Below are 21,685 nucleotides of genomic sequence, written 5' to 3' on the forward strand. Positions count from 1 at the left end.
CAGGAGAGGAGAGATAAATTTTCCATGTGCTAGTTCACCACTCAAATGACTGCAACAGCCATGGCTTGGCCAAGCTGAAGACAGGAGCCTGGAGCTTCTTCCAGGCTTCCAATGTAAGTGCTGGGGCACAAACACTTAGGCCATCTTCTGCTGCTTTTGTAGGAACATTAGGAGGGAGCTGGATCAGAAGTGGAGCAACCAGGGCTTGAGCTGGAGCCCATATGGAATACTTGTATCACAGGTGGCAGCTTAACCTACTGGGCCCACAATACTGGCCCCAATTTACTCAAATTAAATAAATTAAGTTGTCACACAGTGCCAACAATGACAAGAAGCAGGTTTTTTTTATCTATTTATTTGAAAGTCAGAGAGAGAAGGAGAGGCAGACAGAGAGAGAGAAAGGTCTTCCATCTGCTGGTTCACTCCCCAATTGGCTGCAACAGCTGGAGCTGCGCCGATCCAAAGCTGGGAGCCAGGAGCCTCTTCTGGTCCTCCCACGGAGGTGCAAGGGCCTAAGAACTTGGGCCATCCTCCACTGCTTTCCCAGGCCATAGTAGAGAGCTAGATCAGAAGTGGAGCAGCCGGGACTCGAACCAGCGCCCATATGGGATGCTGACACTGCAGATGGAGACTTTACCTGCTATGCCACAGTGCTGGCCCCGACAAGGAGCATTTTATGTTGACTGCTCTGTGGTTCATTTACTGATTTTAGTGTCTTTTTTCCTCACAGAAAATGCTCAGACATGTGGCTTTGTGGTGTATCAAAACAGCAAGCTTTTCCAGTCAAAAACGTTTATAGCTAAATCTAATTTTAGTCAAAAAATTATCTCATGTACAACTGATGAAAATGATCAAGATCAGAGTGCATCAGTTGAAATGGTCTTTAGTCCAAAGGTAAGATTTCCCATTAACAGAAATTAAGAATCCAGGCCATTCTCAATTACAAAAGCAGAGAAACTGGGAGAACTATTATTGGAAAGAACCTTTGAAGTATTCATTTAAATCTTCTCACCCACATCTTTTATCAAACTTATTAGTAAAAATTTAAGTAATTTGAATTTTATGTGCTTTTCTCTATCTATAATGAAGACGCTAATGCTTAGTACATATTTAACTGATTTCTCACATGTCTATCACATCCTATTTTTTTTGTACAAAAATAAGTGTTACAAATTCAGTAATTGTGACTGTCTTATCAATTCACAGTATAACCAGAGAGAATTCCAACTCCATTACTACGCCTGTGTCCATTGGAATTTTTTAACAAAGGATTGGGACACATATGGCTGTCACAAAGACAGGACCACTGATGGATTCCTGCACTGTCGCTGCAACCATACTACCAATTTTGCAGTATTGTTGGTAAGATATAAATAATAAACTCTTCCAGACAAGAATTTTCCTTACAACACTTATACTGTGTGCTAATAGGAGATAACTTCGTTGTTTTTTTTTTTTTACTTTTATTTAATAAATATAAATTTCCAAAGTATAACTTTTGGATTACAGTGGCTTTTTCCCCCCATAACCTCCCTCCCACCCACAACCATCCCATATCCTACTCCCTCTCCCACCCCATTTACATCAAGATTCATTTTCAATTCTCTTTATATACAGAAGGTCAATTTAGTAAATACTAAGTAAAGTTTTCAACAGTTTGCACCCACACAGAAACACAAAGTGTAAAGTACTGTTTGAGTACTAGTTATGCTGTTAATTCACATTGTACAACATATTAAGGACAGAGATCCTACATGGGGAGTAGGTGCATAGTGACTCCTGTTGTTGATTTAACAATTGACACTCTTATTTATGGCATCAGTAATTACCTGAGGCTCTTGTCATGAGCTGCCAAGGCTATGGAAGCCTTTTGAGTTCATCAATTCTGATCTTATTTAGACAAGGCCATAGTCAAAGTGGAAGTTCTCTCCTCCCTTCAGAGAAAGGTACCTCCTTCTTTGATGACCTGTTCTTTCCACTGGGATCTTACTAGTAGAGATCTTTCATTTAGGTCATTTTTTTTTCTTTTGCCAGAGTGTCTTGGCTTTCCATGCCTAAAATACTCTCATGGACTTTTTAGCTGGATCTGCATGCCTTAAGGGCTGATTCTGAGGCCAGAGTGCTATTTAGGACATCTGCCATTCTATGAGTCTGCTGTGTATCCCGCTTTCCATGTTGGATTGTTCTCTCCTTTTCAATCCTATCAGTTAGTATTATCAGACACTAGTCTTGTTTGTGTGATCCCTTTGACTCTTAGTCCTATCATCATGATCAATTATGAACTGAAATAAATCACTTTGACTAGTGAGATGGCATTGGTACATGCCACCTTGATGGGATTGTACTGGAATCCCCTGGCACGTTTATAACTCCACCTTTTGGGGCAAGTCAGCTTGAGCATGTCCCAAATTGTACATCTCTTCCCTCTCTTATTCCCACTCTTATATTTAACAGGGATCACTTTTCAGTTAAGTTTAAACACCTAAGAATAATTGTGTGTTAATTACAGAGTTCAACCAATAGTATTAAGTAGAACAACCACAAAAATACTAAAAGGGATAACGTATTAAGTTGTTCATCAACAGTCAGGACAAGGGCTGATCAAGTCACCTTTTTTCATAGTGTCCATTTCACTTCAACAGGTTTCCCCTTTGGTGCTCAGTTAGTTGTCACTGATCAGGGAGAACATATGATATTTGTCCCTTTGGGACTGGCTTAAGTCACTTAGAATGATGTTTTCCAGATTCCTCCATTTTGTTGCAAATGATCGGATTTCATTTTTTTGACTGCTGTGTAGTATTCTATAGAGTAAATATCCCATAATTTTTTTATCCAGTCTACTGTTGATGGGCATTTAGGTTGATTCCAGGTCTTAGCTATTGTGAATTGAGCTGCAATATACATTGAGGTTCAGACAGCTCTTTTATTTGCCAATTTAATTTCCTTTGGGAATAGGAGATAACTTTGGGTTTGTTTACATTGATTCTCTACTCACTTCAAATACAAAGACAGAGTAGAGTGATAGGATTAAAAAGGAAAGACCTGGTTAAGGCAGGTGGAATGGAAGCTTTGCCATATAATGGTCTTAGGATAAGTTCAGCCCTGTGTATTTAATAAGGGAAAGGGAGCCCATGTGTACGTGTCCTGAAGCATCAGGTTGTTATAGCCAGAGGTAAGGCTCTGTGGCTGGGTCATGGGCACAGACTCAGTACATACTTGCTCATACCTGTTTAAATCAGCTACTCAAAACTTTTTTCTACCAGAATCATCAGAGTTGTTAATTTTATTTCCAGAAGATATAGAAAGAAAAGCTTTTGATTTCATTCCATTTGCCCCATAGTTCCTCTGTGTATTCCTTAATTCTTTAATTCCAAAGAAACACTGTGTAAGTAGCTGATAACACTGCTCTGGCATGAAGCTCTAGAGGCATCTGTAAGCTCTGTTCCTGGCCCTGTAAGGAGAGGAGCTTCTGTGTTCTCCATTTCCAAAAGCTTATTTTTTCTGGTGAAACCAAAAATGCTATTTATCTGATCAAGTGTTTTTATCGACAATGAAACGAGGAGGTATACAGTGCTTTCCCTTTATGGAGGGACTCTCAGTGCTGGAATAGCCCAAAGAGAAGCATCTATTTTCACTCTCCACTGGGTGTGATGTAGCCATACAATAGAGATCAGTTGAACCTGCTGGTACAACATATATTATCAAAGCATAGAACTTGGATTTTCAAATTTTTTTGAGATAACTTTAGTTTTCCCATTTTGGTTATCAAATTATTATTTAACTGATTCTGATTATTTATTTTCTAACTTTAATTACAGAGAGATCTTTCTCATTTGGAAGATATTGAAGATAAGACATCATTGTTGATATCTTAAAGTCACAGTATCGTTGATTGGCTTTGGAAAGCTCAAGTTGCTACACATATTACATGATACAGACTATTTGTCGTAGTTCTCTTTCTCCTTTGTTGATGTCAGCTTTTCAGTTGTTTCTCCTTACTAACATTTGAGTCTACTTCAGGGCCTACCTACCCACATTTGTAATTAGCTTAGGGTTGTACAAAAATATTTTTTAAAGGGCTGACGAGTTATATGTAAAATAAGAGCATATAGGCTCTCAGGGAGTAGATTTCTAAGATTTGAAGATCTATGTAGTCCATGATTCTGTGGACATCTACTGAGTAATCTACATGTAAGATATAGCATGAAATGTTTGTTTTATTTTAAAATGAAGTTTATTATTATTTCCTTCCTACAGAAGTAATATATTGTCCTTGCGTAAAGTATGAAAGCTTGTCCACTAAATAGAAATATACTTATGTGGAAAAATGTTTATGGTAAACTAAAATAGTAATCAACATAATCCTGTTAAATAAACAAACTCCAAAATATTTATATAAGAGATATGGATAAATTTTAAAAATTTTTTTTATTTTAGACAGTGAGAGAGACAGAGAAAGGTCTTTCTTTCTGTTGGTTCACCCCCCAAATGGCTGCTACAGCCGGTGCACTGCGTGGATCTGAAGCCAGGAGCCAGATGCTTCCTCCTGGTCTCCCATACGGGTGCACCGCAACAGAACCCAGTGCCCCAACCGGGACTAGAACCCAGGGTGCCAGCCCTGCAGGCGGAGGATTAGCCAAGTGAGCCACGGTGCCGGCCAAAGTATAGATAATGTTTTTAAGCACACAAAGAACTAGCTCCTATAGAGAAAAGACAGGATTCCCAAGGTTAGGGAAGGTGTATAGTAGTTGGCAGTAAAGAATATATCCTTTTATTATGTTTCTTCAGAACTTTCATGTTTTATAAGCAAGAAAATACTGCTTTTATAATTTTCACAATTTAGAAATCATAAACTACAGATATGCAAAAAGAATTGTACCTATCCTCCCTGCCCAGTAACCTCCAGATTCCTAAAAGGGCACACAGGGATTATACTTTTCTATGTGTGTTACTGACATATGGGGATAGATTTAGATATGTTAGATAAAAGTGAGACCTCCTTTCTTAAAAAACTATATACAATTATATCTACAGCTTTCCATGTCTATGAAGATACTTCTGCTTTATCTTTAGCAAATTTGCTTAGATATTCTTGTGTTATAATTACACTTTAATATAATGGATAAATGAAGCAACTCTAGCCAACTTAGATCTAATCTAAATAGGTTTTATTTAGACAATGTCAAAAAGTATATGTATTTTCCTTAACAGAGTTAGGTAACTGTTCTCAGGCCTTTACTTTACATAAACTGCTTAGAGATAAGGGGCTAATTTACTTCATTTAAAAATACATCAAACACTTTATACCGAAGAAGACATATCTAGCAACTTTCCGGTTATTTTGACTAATCTATCTCTTTATGATGTTGACTTTGATTGACATTTCAGGAGTGATTATTTTAAAATGAGTGTTAACTTATTTTTCAGACTTTCAAAAAGGATTATCAATATCCTGAATCACTAAATGTAATATCCAATATTGGATGTGCACTCTCCATTGCTGGTCTGGTTCTCACAATTGTGTTTCAGATTCTCACCAGGTAAGTGCAAAATAGGTGCTTTTCATAAGCAGAACTGCTATCCTGATATAACTTACTCTGAACATATTCCTATCAAAACACACTTTCACTGAACTAGAAGAGAAGATAGATTTAGTTCAACAACCTTAGTTTATAGAGAGGGATACTCAGACTTGAAAGTGCTAAGGCCTATACACAAATAAATGTGTAATTATAAATTGTGGCACATACCTTGAAGGAAAATTGCCAGGTATTGTGATGACAAGTTTATCAGGTAAAATTACTGTGGTCCCAAAGATCATGAATACCTGGATTCCCTATTGTTGAATTGAACCATGTCTACCTACCAATTTGTATAAGCAAGAAATACTGCAAAAAAGCAAATTTTGGAAAATAATTTAAATAAATCAATGTAAAGTTTTCAAATGGTGATGCTTTTTAATGCCTTTAAATTCTATAGTTTGAAAAAAATGTTTAAAATAATTTCCTGTAAACACATACCTCTCTCAAACTTGACCCCTTCATTCAAGGTCCAGTTTTGTTTCTTACTTCTTACTCTTTTTTGTCACATGCTACGTTTTTAGCAACCAGTAATCTCCTATCAGCATGTTCATTTGTTAGTTTATTTGCTTACTGTCTATTTTCCCCATTAGAATGACTCTTATGGCCGGCGCCGCGGCTCACTAGGCTAATCCTCCGCCTAGCGGCGCCGGCACACTGGGTTCTAGTCCCGGTCAGGGCGCCGGATTCTGTCCCGGTTGCCCCTCTTCCAGGCCAGCCCTCTGCTGTGGCCAGGGAGTGCAGTGGAGGATGGCCCAGGTGCTTGGGCCCTGCACCCCATGGGAGACCAGGAGAAGCACCTGGCTCCTGGCTCCTGCCATCGGATCAGCACGGTGCGCCGGCCGCAGCGTGCCGGCCGCGGCGGCCATTGGAGGGTGAACCAACGGCAAAAGGAAGACCTTTCTCTCTGTCTCTCTCTCTCACTGTCCACTCTGCCTGTAAAAAAAAAAAAAAAAAAAAAAAAAAGACTCTTATGAGGATAAAGATCTCTTTTGATTTTGTTGTTCCTGTTGGTTTTCCTTTGCTTTCATGGCTGTATCCATGGGGTTAAGGGAAGTACTTGCCCATAACAAATGATTCTCTGTGGAATAAATGGTTTACTGAGGATTCCTACTTGGGCCTCTTCAAAAACTCAAGATGCGTCAGGATAAATGCATATTTCCTCAGAATCATTTATCCTTACTAAATCTACTTTCTCAGAAGTAGAGTTTTTCAAGATCCTGCCATTAAGATTTTTCCTATTGTTTTTTTTAACTTTTATTTAGTAAATATAAATTTACAAAGTACAGTTTATGGATTACAATGGCTTCCCCCCCATAACTTCCCTCCCACTCGCACCCCTCCCATCTACCACTCCCTCTCCCATTCCATTCACATCAAGATTCATTTTCAATTCTCTTTATATAGAGAAGGTCAATTTAGTAAATACTAAGTAAAGATTTCATCAGTTTGCACCCACACAGAAACACAAAGTGTAAAAATACTGTTTGAGTACTAGTTATGGCATTACTTCACATGGACAACACATTAAGGACAGATCCCACATGAGGAGTAAGTACACAGTGACTCCTGTTGTTGATTTAACAATTTGACACTCTTGTTTATGGTGTCAGTAAGCACTCTAGGCACTAGTCATGAGTTGCCAAGACTATGGAAGCCTTTTGAGTTCATCAATTCTGATCTTATTTAGACAAGGCCATAGTCAAAGTGGGAGTTCTCTCCTCCCTTTAGAGAAAGGTACCTCCTTTTTTTGCAACAGTGTCTTGGCTTTCCATGCCTAAAATACTCTCATGGGCTCTTCAGCCATATCCGAATGCCTTAAGAGCTGATTCTGAGGCCAGAGTGCTATTTAGGACACCTGCTATTCTATGAGTCTGCTGTGTATCCTGCTTTCCATGTTGGATTGTTCTCTCCTTTTCAATCCTATCAGTTAGTATTATCAGACACTAGTCTTGTTTGTGTGATCCCTTTGACTCTTAGTCCTATCATCATGATCAATTATGAACTGAAATAAATCACTTTGACTAGTGAGATGGCATTGGTACATGCCACCTTGATGGGATTGTACTGGAATCCCCTGGCACGTTTATAACTCCACCTTTTGGGGCAAGTCAGCTTGAGCATGTCCCAAATTGTACATCTCTTCCCTCTCTTATTCCCACTCTTATATTTAACAGGGATCACTTTTCAGTTAAGTTTAAACACCTAAGAATAATTGTGTGTTAATTACAGAGTTCAACCAATAGTATTAAGTAAATAACCACAAAAATACTAAAAGGGATAACGTATTAAGTTGTTCATCAACAGTCAGGACAAGGGCTGATCAAGTCACCTTTTCTCATAGTGTCCATTTCACTTCAACAGGTTTCCCCTTTGGTGCTCAGTTAGTTGTCACTGATCAGGGAGAACATATGATATTTGTCCCTTTGGGACTGGCTTAAGTCACTCAGAATGATGTTCTCCAAATTCCTCCATTTTGTTGCAAATGATCGTATTTCATTGTTTTTGACTGCTGTGTAGTGTTCTATAGAATACATGTCCCATAATTTCTTTATCCAGTCTACTGTTGATGGGCATTTGGGTTGGTTCCAGGTCTTAGCTATTGTGAATTGAGCTGCAATAAACATTAAGGTTCAGACAGCTTTTTTGTTTGCCTATTTAATTTCCTTTGGGTAAATTCCAAGGAGTGGGACGGTTGGGTTGAATGGTAGGGTTATATTCAGGTTTCTGAGGAATCTCCAGGCTGACTTCCATAGTGGCTTAACCAGTTTGAATTCCCACCAACAGTGGGTTAGTGTCCCTTTTTCCCCACATCCTCTCCAGCATCTATTGTTGGTAGATTTCTGAATGTGAGCCATTCTAACTGGGGTGAGGTGAAATCTCATTGTGGTTTTGATTTGCATTTCCCTGATTGCTAGTGATCTTGAATATGTTTTCATGTACCTGTTGGCCATTTGGATTTCCTCTTTTGAAAAATGTCTATTGAGGTCCTTGGCCCATCTCTTAAGTGGGTTGTTTGTTTTGATGTTGTGGAGTTTCTTGATTTCTTTGTAGATTCTGGTTATCAACCCTTTATCTGTTGCATATTTTGCAAATATTTTTTCCCATTCTGTCAGTTGCTCTTCACTTTCCTGACTGTTTCTTTTGAAGTACAGAAACTTCTCAATTTGATGCAATCCCAAATGTTAATTTTGGCTTTGACTGCCTGTTCTTCAGGGGTCTTTTCCAAGAAGTCTTTGCCAGTACCTATATCTTGCAGAGTTTCTCCAATGTTCTCTAATAATTTGATGGTGTCATTCGTAGATTTGAGTCTTTAATCCATGTTGAGTGGATTTTTGTGTAAGGTGTAAGGTAGGGGTCTTCCTTCTGCACGTGGAAATCCAATTTTCCCAGCACCATTTAATGAATAGACTGTCCTTATTCCAAGGATGGGTTTTGGATCCTTGATCAAATATAAGTTGGCTGTAGAAGTTTGGATTGATTTCTGGTGTTTCAATTCTGTTCCATTGGTCTATCCATCTGTTTCTGTACCAGTACCATGCTGTTTTGATAAAAACTGCCCTGTAGTATGTCCTGAAATCTGGTATTGTGATGCCTCTGGCTTTGTTTTTGTTCTACAAGATTGCTTTAGCTATTTTAGATCTCCTGTGTCTCCATATGAATTTCAGCATCATTTTTTCCAGATCTGAGAAGAATGTCTTTGGTATCTTGATTGGTATTGCATTGAATCTATAAATTGCTTTTGGGAGAATGGACATTTTGATGATATTGATTCTTCCAATCCATGGATGGAAGGTTTTTCCATTTTTTGGGATCCTCTTCTATTTCTTTCTTCAAATTTTTGTAATTTTTATCATAGAGGTCTTTAACGTCCTAGGTTAAGTTTATTCCAAGGTATTTTATTATTTTTGTAGCTATTGTGAATGGGATTGATCTTAGCACTTCTTTCTCAGCCGTGGCATTGCCTGTGTATACAAAGGCTGTTGATTTTTGTGCACTGATTTTATATCCTGCTACTTTGCCAAACTCTTCTATGAGTTCCAATAGTCTCTTAGTAGAGTTCTTTGGATCCCCTACAGAAAGAATCATATCATCTGCAAAGAGGGATAGTTTGAGTTCTTCCTTCCCAATTTGTATCCCTTAAATTTCTTTTTCTTGCTTGATGGCTCTGGCTAAAACGTCCAGAACTATGTTGAATATCAGTGGTGAGAGTGGGCATCCCTGTCTGGTACCAGATCTCAGTGGAAATGCTTCCAACTTTTCCCCATTCAATAGGATGTTGGCCATGGGGTTTTCATAAATTGCTTTGATTGTATTGAGGAATGTTCCTTCCATACCCAGTTTGCTTAGAGTTTTCATCACGAAAGGGTGTTGTATTTTATCAAATGTTTTCTCGGCGTCTATCGAGATAATCATATGGTTTTTCTTCTGCAGTCTGTTAATGTGGTGTATCACATTGATTGTTATGTGCACATTGAACCATCCCTGCATACCAGGGATAAATCCCACATGGTCTGGGTGGATGATCTTTCTGATGTGCTATTGCATTCTATTGGCCAGAATTTTATTGAGGATTTTTGTGTCTATGTTCATCAGGAATATTGGTCTGTAATTTTCTTTCAATGCTGCATCTTTTTCTGGCTTAGGGATTAAGATGATGCTGGCTTCATAGAAAGACTTTGGGAGGATTCCTTCTTTTTCGATTGTTCTGAATAGTTTGAGAAGAAATGGAGTTAGTTCTTCTTTAAATGTCTGGTAGAATTCAGCAGTGAATCCATCTGGTCCTGGGCTTTTCTTTGTTGGGAGGGCCTTTATTACTGTTTCAATTTCTGTCTCAGTTATGGGTCTATGTAGGTTTTCTATGTCTTACTGGTTCAATTTAGGTAGGTTGCATGTGTCCAGGAATCTATCCATTTCTGATGGATTTCCCTGTTTGCTGGCATACAAGTCCTTGTAGTAATTTCTGATGATTCTTTTTATTTCTGTGGTGTCTGTTGTTATGTTTCCTTTTTCATCTCTGATTTTATTGATTTGGGTCTTTTCTCTTCTTTTTTTTAGTTAGTTGGGCTAATGGGGTGTCAATTCTGTTTATTTTTTCAGAAAACCAGCTCCTTGTTTAGCTGATTTTTTATAATGTTTTTTTGATTCAATCCTGTTGATTTCTTCTCTGATTTTAATTATTTCTCTTCTCCTACTAGATTTGGGTCTGGTTTGCTGCAGATTTTCTAGATCCTTGAGATGCATTGAAATCTCACTTATTTGGTGCCTTTCCAATTTCTTGATGTAGGCACCTATTGCTATAAACTTTGCTCTTAACACTGCTTTTGCTGTATCCCATAAGTTTTGTAATGTTGTGCTGTTATCCTCATTTACTTCAGAAAATTTTTGATTTCTCTTTTGATTTCTTCTATGACCCAGTGTTCATTCAGGAGCATGTTGTTCAGTCTCCATGTGTTTGCATACTCTCTAGGGATTCCTGAGTTTCCAATTTCCAACTTCATTTCTCTATGGTCTGAGAAGCTGCATGGTATGATTCTAATTCTTTTGAATTTGCTGAGACTTGCTTTATGGCCTAGTATGTGGTCAATCCTAGAGTAGGTTCCATGCACTGCTGAGAAGAATGTAAAATCTTTAGCTGTAGGATGAAAAGTTCTGTAGATATCTGTTTGATCCATTTGGGCAATAGTGTCATTTAAATCTGCTCTTCCTTGTTGATCTTCTGTCCTGTTGATCTGTTATTTCTGAGAGTGGAGTATTGAAGTCCCCCAGTACTACTGTATTGGAGTCTAAGTCTCCATTTAAGTCCCTTAACAGATCTTTTAAATAGACTGGTGCCCTGTATTTTGGTGCATATACATTGATAATCGTTATATCTTCCTGTTGAATCGATCCCTTAATCATTATATAGTGCCCCTCTTTGTATCTCTTAACAGCTTTTGTGCTAAAGTTTATTTTGTCTGATATTAAGATGGCTACGCCCGCTCTTTTTTCATTTCTGTTGGCATGGAATATCTTTTTCCAGACTTTCACTTTCAGTCTGCATGCATCTTTGTTGGAAAGATGTGTTTCTTGTAAGCAGCAAATAGATGGGTTTTGTTCCTTAATCCATTCAGCCATTCTGTGCATTTTAACTGGAGAGTTGAGTCCATTAACGTTCAATGTGACTATTGATAAGTAGTAACTTTGCCCTGCCGTTTTGCCAAAGATATTTTCTAATATATGCTTTGAGCTTCCTGTGATCTTTTGCTGTGAGGTTTCCTTCCTTTACCTGCTTTCATACTGATGACCGTGTTTTTGTGTTTCTGTGTGTAACACATCTTTAACCATATTTTGCAGGGCTGGATGAGTGGTGACAAATTCTTTCAATTTCTGTTTGCTGTGAAAGGTCTTTATTTCACCTTCATTTGCAAATGAGAGCTTTGCAGGATATAATATTCTGAGCTGCCAGTTTTTCTCTCCTAGTACCTGGGCTATGTCTCGCCGTTCCCTCCTAGCCTGTAGGGTTTCTGATGAGAAGTCTACTATTGGCTGGCGCCACGGCTTAATAGGCTAATCCTCCACCTAGTGGTGGCGGCACACTGGGTTTTAGTTCTGGTCGGGGTGCCGGATTCTGTCCCGGTTGCCTCTCTTCCAGGCCAGCTCTCTGCTCTGGCCCATTAAGGCAGTGGAGGATGGCCCAACTGCTTGGGCTCTGCACCCCATTGGAGACCAGGAGAAGCACCTGGCTCCTGCCTTCGGATCAGTGCGGTGTGCCGGTCGCAGTGCGTCAGCCATGGCAGCCATTGGATGGTGAACCAACAGCAAAAGGAAGACCTTTCTGTCTGTCTGTCTCTCTCACTATCCACTGTGCCTGTCAAAAAAAAAGTGATATAAAAAGAAGTGTGTTGTGAGTCTAATTGGAGATTCTCTGAGAGTAATCTGATATTTCCCTCTTGCACATTTTAGAATCTTTTCTTTATGTTTCACTGTGGTAAGCTTGATTATAATATGTCGTGGTGAGAATCTCTTTTGGTCATGTTTACTAGGGGTTCTATGAGCTTCCTGTACTAGGATGTCTCTGCCCTTCTCCAAACCCAGGAAGTTCTCTGCAAGTATCTCACTAAAAAGTCCTTCTAATCTTTTCTCTCTCCTTCAGGAACTCCTAGAACCCGAATGTTGGTTTTTTTAATAGTATCCTGGAGATTCCCAACAATAATTTTTAGATTTCTAATTTCCTCTTCTTTTCTTTGGTTTGACTGTATACTTTCCTGTGCTCTGTCTTCTAAGTCTGATATTCTCTCTTCTGTTTTACTGACTCTGTTTTTTAAGGCTCTCTAATGTGTTTGTCATTTGATCTATTGAATTCTTCATTTCATTATGATTTCTCTTCACTATCACACTTTCCTGTTCTACTAGTTTCTGTGTTTCATTTTGATTCCTCCTTAATATTTCATTTTCTCAAAGGAGATTTTCTATCCTGTCCAGTAAGGATTTCCGTAGCTCAAGCATTTGTTTTTGAAAACTTCTAAATGTTTTTATCACAAATTTTTTGAAATCCTTATCTTGCATTTCTTCCATCTCATCATCTTCATAATCTTCACTTGGGGTGTCTTGTTCATTTGGGGGTGCCATAATGTCTTCCTTGTTCTTGTTTCCTCGGTTTCTGCATTTGTTGCTTGGCATTGTGGAGATATCTTTGGATTCTTCTTCCCTTGCTGTGGTGTTTTTTTCTTGTTATACTATGACTGTATTAAGTGGACTGTCTGCTTTTGATGGAGCCTTAGAGGCTTGAGATGTGTGTGACCTGAGAGCTCTGTTTGGTTCCTCAGGGTTAAGGGTGTGCCAAAGGTGACATTCCCAGGTTAGGCGTGGTAAATCTCTCTCTCTCTCTCTATCTCTCTCTCTCTCTTTCTCTCTTTCTCTCTCTCTCTCTTTTTCTTTCTTTCTTTCTTTCTTTCTTTCTTTCTTTCTTTCTTTCTTTCTTTCTTTCTTTCTTTCAGAAGGGAAGTAATTCCGTACAGCTGAGCGGAATTGAAGGTAGTTAGCATGAGAATGATATACCCACAGGAGCCAGAGATCGGAAGCTCTTTCCCAAGGACCACACAGGGAATCTGTGCTTCCCTCAGTGTGGGCTCAAATTCTCCTGCCGTCTCCCACTGGGTTGCCAAGGTTACCAAATTGCAGTGTCTCTGGAGAGTACTCACATGAATTCCATGTGTTCTCTCACCCACCATCTCTTTTTTCACAGTCTCATTTCATTAGCACCACACATTCACTAGGTCCTAATCTGCTGTTATTTCACCCCACCCCCCCACCCCCACCCCCCGCCTGCAGAGTCAGGTTTTTCTGCTAGGCTGAGGGCTGGTGCAGTCCTGAGGTTGCACCACTTATGATATATGTCCAAAATGGCACCTGCTGTTTGTCTTGCTCGCCTTTGAGAGGTGAGCGGAGAGAGAGAAACTCGTGTCTGTACTGGTCACTATTTTTTATCCTCTGTCCTCTAGTTAGCCTGGTGAACTTTTCCCCACAGGGTTTTAAGCCTCGTTCCCTCTAGTCTCCTCTTTCCACTTTCCCACCAGTGTCTCAGGCTATTGAGGTTCAGCTCACCTCGTGTTCCAGTGCTGGTGCGTTGATTCTGCCTCTGGTGTCCTGAGCTGTGGGCTCCCACGCCCTCCACGCAGGTCCACCATGAATCACTAGTTCCGGAAGAGTTTCCTCTGCTGTTTCTTCCCCTACTCTTGAATCTGCAGTATCTCCACTTTTATTAAACTGTCTCTTCCTGGACTGTCAGTGTGTTCCCTTTCTATTCTGCCATCTTGCCGCTCCCTCCTATTGTTTTACTTTTAAAAAATAGAAACCTCTTGAAAAGTTGAGGGACAACACTAAACACCCATATAGCCTTCACCTCAATTCACCAATGATTAATATTTTGCTTTCTTTTTTTCCTTTTTAATTGTAAAATTAAGCTGTGTATATTAAAGGGTCATCTCTAAATTCTTCAGGTATTCATCTCTTAACAAATAAGACCTTCTCCTTTATAATGTAACATCATTCTCTTCCATTCAGGAAATTTAACTTAGATATTTAGCATTAATATAATATGATGAATATGATAACATTAATACAATGATATTCACTTGTACTACATACTGAAATATGACAATAATAGCTTCCATTTTCCAATTCATTTAGGTGTCTTGCCTGCAACTTAGTCTCCTGTAGCCTGAAGTAATTCATCTGTCATTTTTGTATATTTTGTTCTCTCATGACATTAAGACTTTCAAAGTTTCCTGGCCAGTTGCTTTGAAGAATGTTCTACAATTTATGATTTATCTGAAATTTTCCCTATAATTAGATGCAGATTAAATATTTTTTATGGAAATGCTATGTGATTTAATCTTTCTCATGTGATCCAGTAAGAAGTGTGTGGAATCAGTTTCTCCCATTACAGGTTGGAAGTGAGATTTCTTGTTTAAAATTGTGTGTGTCAGATTTCTATTTTGTCAAGGCTCATTTTTTCCCTATGTAAATATTAGGTAACCCATGGGGTGGTACTTTGATACTGTGATATCTTGTTTCCCAGTCATCTTTTATGTAATCATTTTGCTATCCATTGATGATACTTACTGGAAAAAATTATTGCTCTAGTGTTTGAAAAACTGATTTTTCTAATATATCATTCTACATTTGCTATGCTTTTCTATAAAACGTGTACTCCCCTATGCCACCAGAGGGAGCGCCTTCCCAATGTTTTTCTGTGTCCCAAGCAGTGTTTTCAGCACTTCCTCATTTTGGTGGGGCTCATTTTTCACTTTCTTCACTCTGTATGGGAACCAGACAGACTTTCTCCAAAGATCCAGAGTTGTTTTGCTTCCTCTTTTTCACTTTTCACAGATTGAGTCTTTTGCCGTTCATTGGAAAGTTTTATATTGCGTGTCAAATACTGTGGGAGGAACTGAATAGAAAACTGATCATTTCACATTTCTCATGGAATTTACATTCTGAGGGTTGGGGCTGGGTAGAGACAGACCTACAAACATGTATGCAAATGAATACAACATGACAAATGGTGGCAAATGCCTTGAAGGAAAATTACATGCCTTGTCATATAAGTTTGTTCTGCCATTACCAGAGTTGTAGTGACGAAGTCCTATATGGCTGAGTTGCTGTTGCTGCATAACTAGTCTTGTTGCTACCTTAAAATATCACTGCTTCAATTTGTCATCAGATTTTTTTCTTTCTTTCTTAATGTGTTTCCTACCATATTTCTGCAATCATAGATACCACTAAAATTCATCAGGAAACAAACATAAAGTCAAAGTTTTCTTGACTTTCACAGTCTTCAATCACAGTTTTCTTTGTTCAAGGGTAAAGTATAAAAAATGTAGGGCCAGGCTATTTGCAATTAGCTCATTCTTCCTGCAAATTATACTTTATTGCTCAAATTTAGACAAAATTAAAAGGTAAACTTATTTTTAAATAAAAGGATTCTTTTCAGTTCTCCTTTTAAAGATTTATTTATTTTATTTGAAAGGCAGAGTTAGAGAGGGAGAGAGAAATTCGTTCACTGGTTCACGCCCCAAATGGCCACAGCAGCCAGGGCTAGGCCAGATAGAAGCCAGGAGCCAGGAGCTTTTTCCAGGTCTTCCCAGTGGGTACAGGGGTCCAAGTACTTGGGCCATCTTCTGCTACTTCCCCAGGCGCATTAGCCAAGAGCTGGATTGGAAGTAGAACAGTTGAGAATCACACCAGTGCCCATAAGCCTGCTATGCTACAGCACCAGCCCCTTGAGTTCTCTTTTCTGGTTGTAGTACTTTAGCCTTTCAGAAGACTTAAGTGTCAAAGGGATAGACTGGGTTCTATTTGAATATAAGCTCTTTTTTTGTTCAGTATGGAAATCCAAAGATTGAGAGAGGTTATGCGGAACACCATAAAATTTTAAGTGATATATAATGGGCAAATAGACTTAGTCATCAAATTCTGTGATATTAAGAATAAAGAGATACATGAGGATATTAGAGCTTTAAGCACAGTTATAAACTACGGGGATAGTTATTCCAAGAAATCTTGCAGTCTAAAAAATCAAGAAGGTTTTATGATTTTATAACTTTGATGGCACAGTACTAAATGCCACGGTATACAGAGAACTATAATATATCACTATATGGAAGCCAAAGATATACCTAGCTTTGAACAATAGGAGAAAAAATACATATACAGCCTGTGGCGCCGTCATCACATGTGGGTGCCGGTTCTAGTCCAGGCTGCCCCTCTTCCAGTCCAGCTCTCTGTGGGGGCCCGGGAAGGCAGTGGAGGATGGCCCAAGTGCTTGGGCCCTGCACCTACATGGGAGACCAGGAAGAAGCACCTGGCTCCTGGCTTCAGATTGGCGTATTTCTAGCCATTATGGCCATTTGGGGAGTGAACCAATGGAAGGAAGACCTTTCTCTCTGTCTCTCTCTCACTGTCTATAACTCTACCTGTCAAATAAATAAGAAGGGAAAATTTGCCTGCTCTGCCAATTTGAAGATGTACATGGACATGTAGGAAAAAGAACATATACATGAGCCACACATGCATCATCCTGCATATACTACACACATGTACACAGCATGCCACACATATACCACATGCCTTCACCCTCACACCACACTGCATGGCACACATACCTGCTTCTGATGAAGACTGGTAGACAAGGTCACCCTACAGATAAAATCAGAGAAAAAGCTGATCCATTAGTACAAGGACATTAGGTAAAGATGAGGGGACCCAGGCCAGTGCTGTGTATAGTGGTACAGTACCAGCATCCCATATGGGTGCTGGTTTGAGTCCTGGCTGCTCACTTTGTATCTAGCTCCCTGCTAATGCACCTGGGAAAGCAGTGGAAGATGGCTCAAGTAATTGGGCTACTGCACCCATGTGCAAGACTCAGAAGAAGCTCCTGGCTCCTGGCTTTGGTCTGGCACAGCCCTGGCTATTGTGGCTATTTGGGGAATGATCCAACAGATGGAAGACCTCTATCTCTCTCTGTCTCTACTTCTCTCTGTAACTCTTTCAAATAAAAAAAAAATTAAATAAGATTGTTTAAAAAAAAAGATGAGGAGACAAAGCAGTTTTAAAGAGCACTTGGTTCTGTATGCAGAATTTTCATCTTCAGATAAAGCAACAGCCCCCTGGGCATGTTCTACATTTCAAGGATTGCTCAGAACATTTTGACCATTTGAAAATTACTGATCATTTCCCAAAATATGGTTCATGGTGCATTAGTCTGGGGGAGATTCTTGAGAGAAATAGAGTTCTGAAAAGTCTTGCAGGAAAGATGCCTGTGAAATTGTGTTGTGTATGACATTCAACAAAATAGTAATCATTAGTCTACTCAGATGATAAAGAATAATAATAGCATCAGTAGCAAAAGACTGTGGTGGAATGAGAAGGCTGTGCCAAGATGGTACTGGCGAGCGAGCGTCAGTTAATCAGAAAATGGCTTTGGAATCCACCTGGCAAAGGAACCTGCCTGGCAACAGGCAGTGATTGGTTAGGACATAAACCACCCCTTGACCAGATTGGATGCCTTGACTATATAAGCTGCTGTACCAACTGAAATAAACAAGCCTGCAGGCTGCTCACCTCTGGCCCGCTTTCACCTGACTATCAGTGTCTGTGTCGTGACTCCGCACCTCTTGCCCCACTGCGCTCCTCCTCTCAGATCGAATCCACAGCAATATCAGGCCAAATGTAAAATATTTTTACCTAACTTGAAATGTTTATGGAAGCTTCATTCATTAAATAAATATAATTTCAGTTAAATATCATATATTTTAATTTTAGACAAATTACACTGTTATTTAAATTATTAAAAATTATAGTTGGCCTTTTGTTTTAAAATTTATAAGTAAGTTTTAAAAATAAATTATATCTAAATGTTCAAGAAATTTCTTCTTTATATTCAAACATGATCATTTCCCAAATATCTGCTAATTTACAGTATGTACAGGGTTCATCTTCTAATTTACAGTATGTTTTTATTTTGGAATGTTAAAAAAATCTTTTTAGGTGATCAGTGCTGTGGCGTAGTGGACTAAGCCTGTGCCTGTAGCACTGGCATCCCATATGGATGCCAGTTCTAGTCCCAGCTGCTCCTCTTCTTATCCAGCTCCTTGCTAATGGCTTGGGAAAGCAGTAGAAGATGGCCCAAGTACTTGGGCCACTGCAACCAAGTGGGAGACCCAGAAGAATCGCCTGGCTCCTGGCTTTGGATCGGCCTAGCTCTGGCCAATTTGTCCATTTGGGGAGTGAACCAGCAGATAGAAGAGCTTTTTCTCTGTCTCTTCCTCTATCTGTAACTCTACCTTTCAAATAAATAGACAAAAATCTTTAAAAAAATGTTTTTGGAGACTTTTATACAGATAGCCTTTGTATGTGCTTGTAGAGTAGAACTTATCTATTACTGTTATTACTTATCTATTACTATTAAAAAAAAAAAACCTACCCTACCCTAAAACTTAGTGGCTTAAACAATAATTTAATGGCTGGCGTTGTGGCACTGCAGGTTAAGCCACTGCTTCTGATACTGACATCCCAAAGAGTGCTGGTTCCAGTCCCAGCAGTGCCACTTCTCAACCAGCTCCCTGTTAATGTGCTTGGGAAAGCAGTGGAAGGAACCCCCGCCACCTACCTGTGCGACCTAGATGGAGTCCCAGGCCCTTGACTGTGGCTTGGCCCAGCTTTGGCCATTGCAGCTATTTGGGGAGTAAGCCAGTAGATGGAAGAACTCTCTCTTTCACTGTCTCTCCTCTCCCACCCCCACCTGTCTCTCCCTCTCTCTCTGTAATTTTGCTTTGCAAATAAATACTTTAAAAAAAAAAAAAAGTAGAAGGACAACTCACAGAGTGGAAGAAAGCTTTTTTTTGAAAAAACAATGACTTGTTATCTTTAATGATTCTGCGGCTTGGCTAAGCTGAGTGTATGACTCTTGGTCTTGCCGGGGTCTCTCGTGAGAGAGTCAGATGGTGGAATGAGAAGTCAGATGGTGGCCGGCTCCCAGGTCACCTGGAGGCTCACTCAGGATGCTGGGATGGCTGGGATGTTTCCCTCTCCCCATTCGCCTCACAGCATTTCCATGGGATTTCTGCAGTGCTCAGAAATTCCAGAAGCTCCAAGGGGAAGTCGTGTGTGTGTGTGTAGGGGTTGGGGGAGAAGACTTTTACAGGCCCCAGGCACTTTTGCCTTTCGGGGATACTTCCTCCATAAAAAATTAAAAATTGTATTTTATAACTGCATTGGTATAAAGATGAATACACTAATATTCTTTGACCTAAAAGTATATTTACTTATTTATTTAGTCTTTTAGAATTAAAAGAAGTTAAAACATTGTATCGGCCCTGAAAAAACCATGGCCCTAAGTACTGCTATGTTTAATAGATAAGCTGATCCTGGTTGCCAGGCTTTCTGTTGCATTCTATTAGTTAAATCATGGTATAGGCCATGCATGAGACAGAGCCACCAGGGCATAAATCCAGTATTTAGAGTTCACTGCAGTCATCTTTGTAGATTCACTGCTACTTTTGATCAGAATACAGTTCTAAGAAAGGACACTTCAACTACTTTACCTCACTAATTTGTAGAAAGGAGATGAGGGGAAAATGTTTTCCTGGTATAATTGGGAAGGTAGGTTTCCCAGCTGGCCCACTGGGCTATAAGCTGCTTTTATGTTGGATAATACTATTCCTTGTTCCCTCACAACTTCATTAGGGTTTATTTTTTCAGTTGTTTTGTTTTCATTTAACTATTTAGATTTATTTATTTTCAGGAAAGTCAGAAAAACTTCAATAACTTGGGTGTTGGTCAGTCTGTGCACATCAATGCTGATTTTCAACCTCCTTTTTGTGTTTGGAATTGAAAACTCCAATAAGAACTTGCAGACAAGTGACAGTGGCACCGATGATATTGACTTTGATAATAACGAAATACCCACAACAGACACTATTGGCATCCCGAATCCCACATGTACGGCGATTGCTATCTTACTGCATTACTTCCTCTTGGTGACATTTGCCTGGAATGGACTCAGTGCTACACAGCTCTATTTCCTCCTAATTAGGACCATGAAGCCCCTTCCTCGACATTTCATTCTGTTCATCTCATTAATTGGATGGGGTAAGTATTTGCATCTTTACTTAGGAATTTAATTTTGTTGAAATAATTTAAACAAACACCTAATGAAAGCCTAAAAGTACAAGGCCAAGCATGAGGGAAGATAGACACTATGGCAATAACTAAGAATGCTTTATGTCTAGTAACTTATACTAAAGCGAAAGATGAACTGGTGATCAAGGAAGATATACTACATACAGGGCAGCAAACTTAAATCTTTTTTCCATCTAGTTTTATTTGAGATTTAAGCAACAAGTATTAACTTCCCACATACTTTAAAGAAATGTTACAAGACAGACTATCCAGGCCAGCACTGTGGTGTAGCAGATAAAGCTGCCACCCACAGTGCCGGCATCCTATATGGACGCTGGTTGGAGACCTGGCTGCTCCACTTCCAATCCAGTTCTCAGCTATGGCCTGGGAAAGCAGTAGAAGATGGCCCAAGTCCTTGGGCCTCTGCACCTGGGTTGGAGACCCAGAAGAAGCTCCTGGCTCCTGGCTTCGGATCGGCCGAGCTCCGGCCATGGTGACCATTTAAAGAGTTAAGCAGTGGATGGAAGATCTCTCTTTTTGCTTCTGCTTCTGCCTCTGCCTCTGCCTCTGCCTCTTGGTAACACTGCTTTCCAAATGAATCAATAAATCTAAAAACAAGACTACCAGAATAACTCTTCAAGAAAATTATTTCAAAAATTAATTGTGTTCCAGCAAAGGAAGAATTATATGAGTAATATCCACATTTAAATTTATTTAAGTGAAAGAAGAACTAAGCCATATAAAAATAAAAGGTTTCTTTGGGAAAAAATGGAAATTGTGGTAAGAGTTACACAGAAATCAGAAAATATGTACAGCAAACAATAAAAGGAAAAGGAAAACATTTAGAAGATAAATTACATCTACTTTGACCTATGTCTGTAGGATCATGTAGTATATCATCCATGGTGGAAAGAACAATGCCTCCTGAAAAGGGTCAGGTG

At 39.3% G+C, this 21,685-nt stretch overlaps 1 protein-coding gene across 3 annotated transcripts in view; it reads left to right on the forward strand.

Moving 5' to 3' along the window:
- Positions 1–21,685, forward strand: part of ADGRG7 (adhesion G protein-coupled receptor G7) — a 97,656-nt gene that overhangs the window by 53,320 nt on the left and 22,651 nt on the right. For all 3 annotated transcript variants that reach the window (XR_011387823.1, XM_002716610.5, XM_070071993.1), the window contains 4 exons: positions 731–894; positions 1,207–1,362; positions 5,428–5,540; positions 20,368–20,714. Coding sequence is in view for 2 of the 3 variants with exons in the window: in XM_002716610.5 (XP_002716656.2) it covers positions 731–894; positions 1,207–1,362; positions 5,428–5,540; positions 20,368–20,714 (780 nt within the window). In the remaining variant the exon portion in view is untranslated. The remainder of the gene's footprint in view (positions 1–730; positions 895–1,206; positions 1,363–5,427; positions 5,541–20,367; positions 20,715–21,685) is intronic.

Source organism: Oryctolagus cuniculus, chromosome 4 (genome assembly GCF_964237555.1).
Source record: "Oryctolagus cuniculus chromosome 4, mOryCun1.1, whole genome shotgun sequence".
In the NCBI taxonomy this organism is placed as follows: Eukaryota; Metazoa; Chordata; class Mammalia; order Lagomorpha; family Leporidae; genus Oryctolagus; species Oryctolagus cuniculus.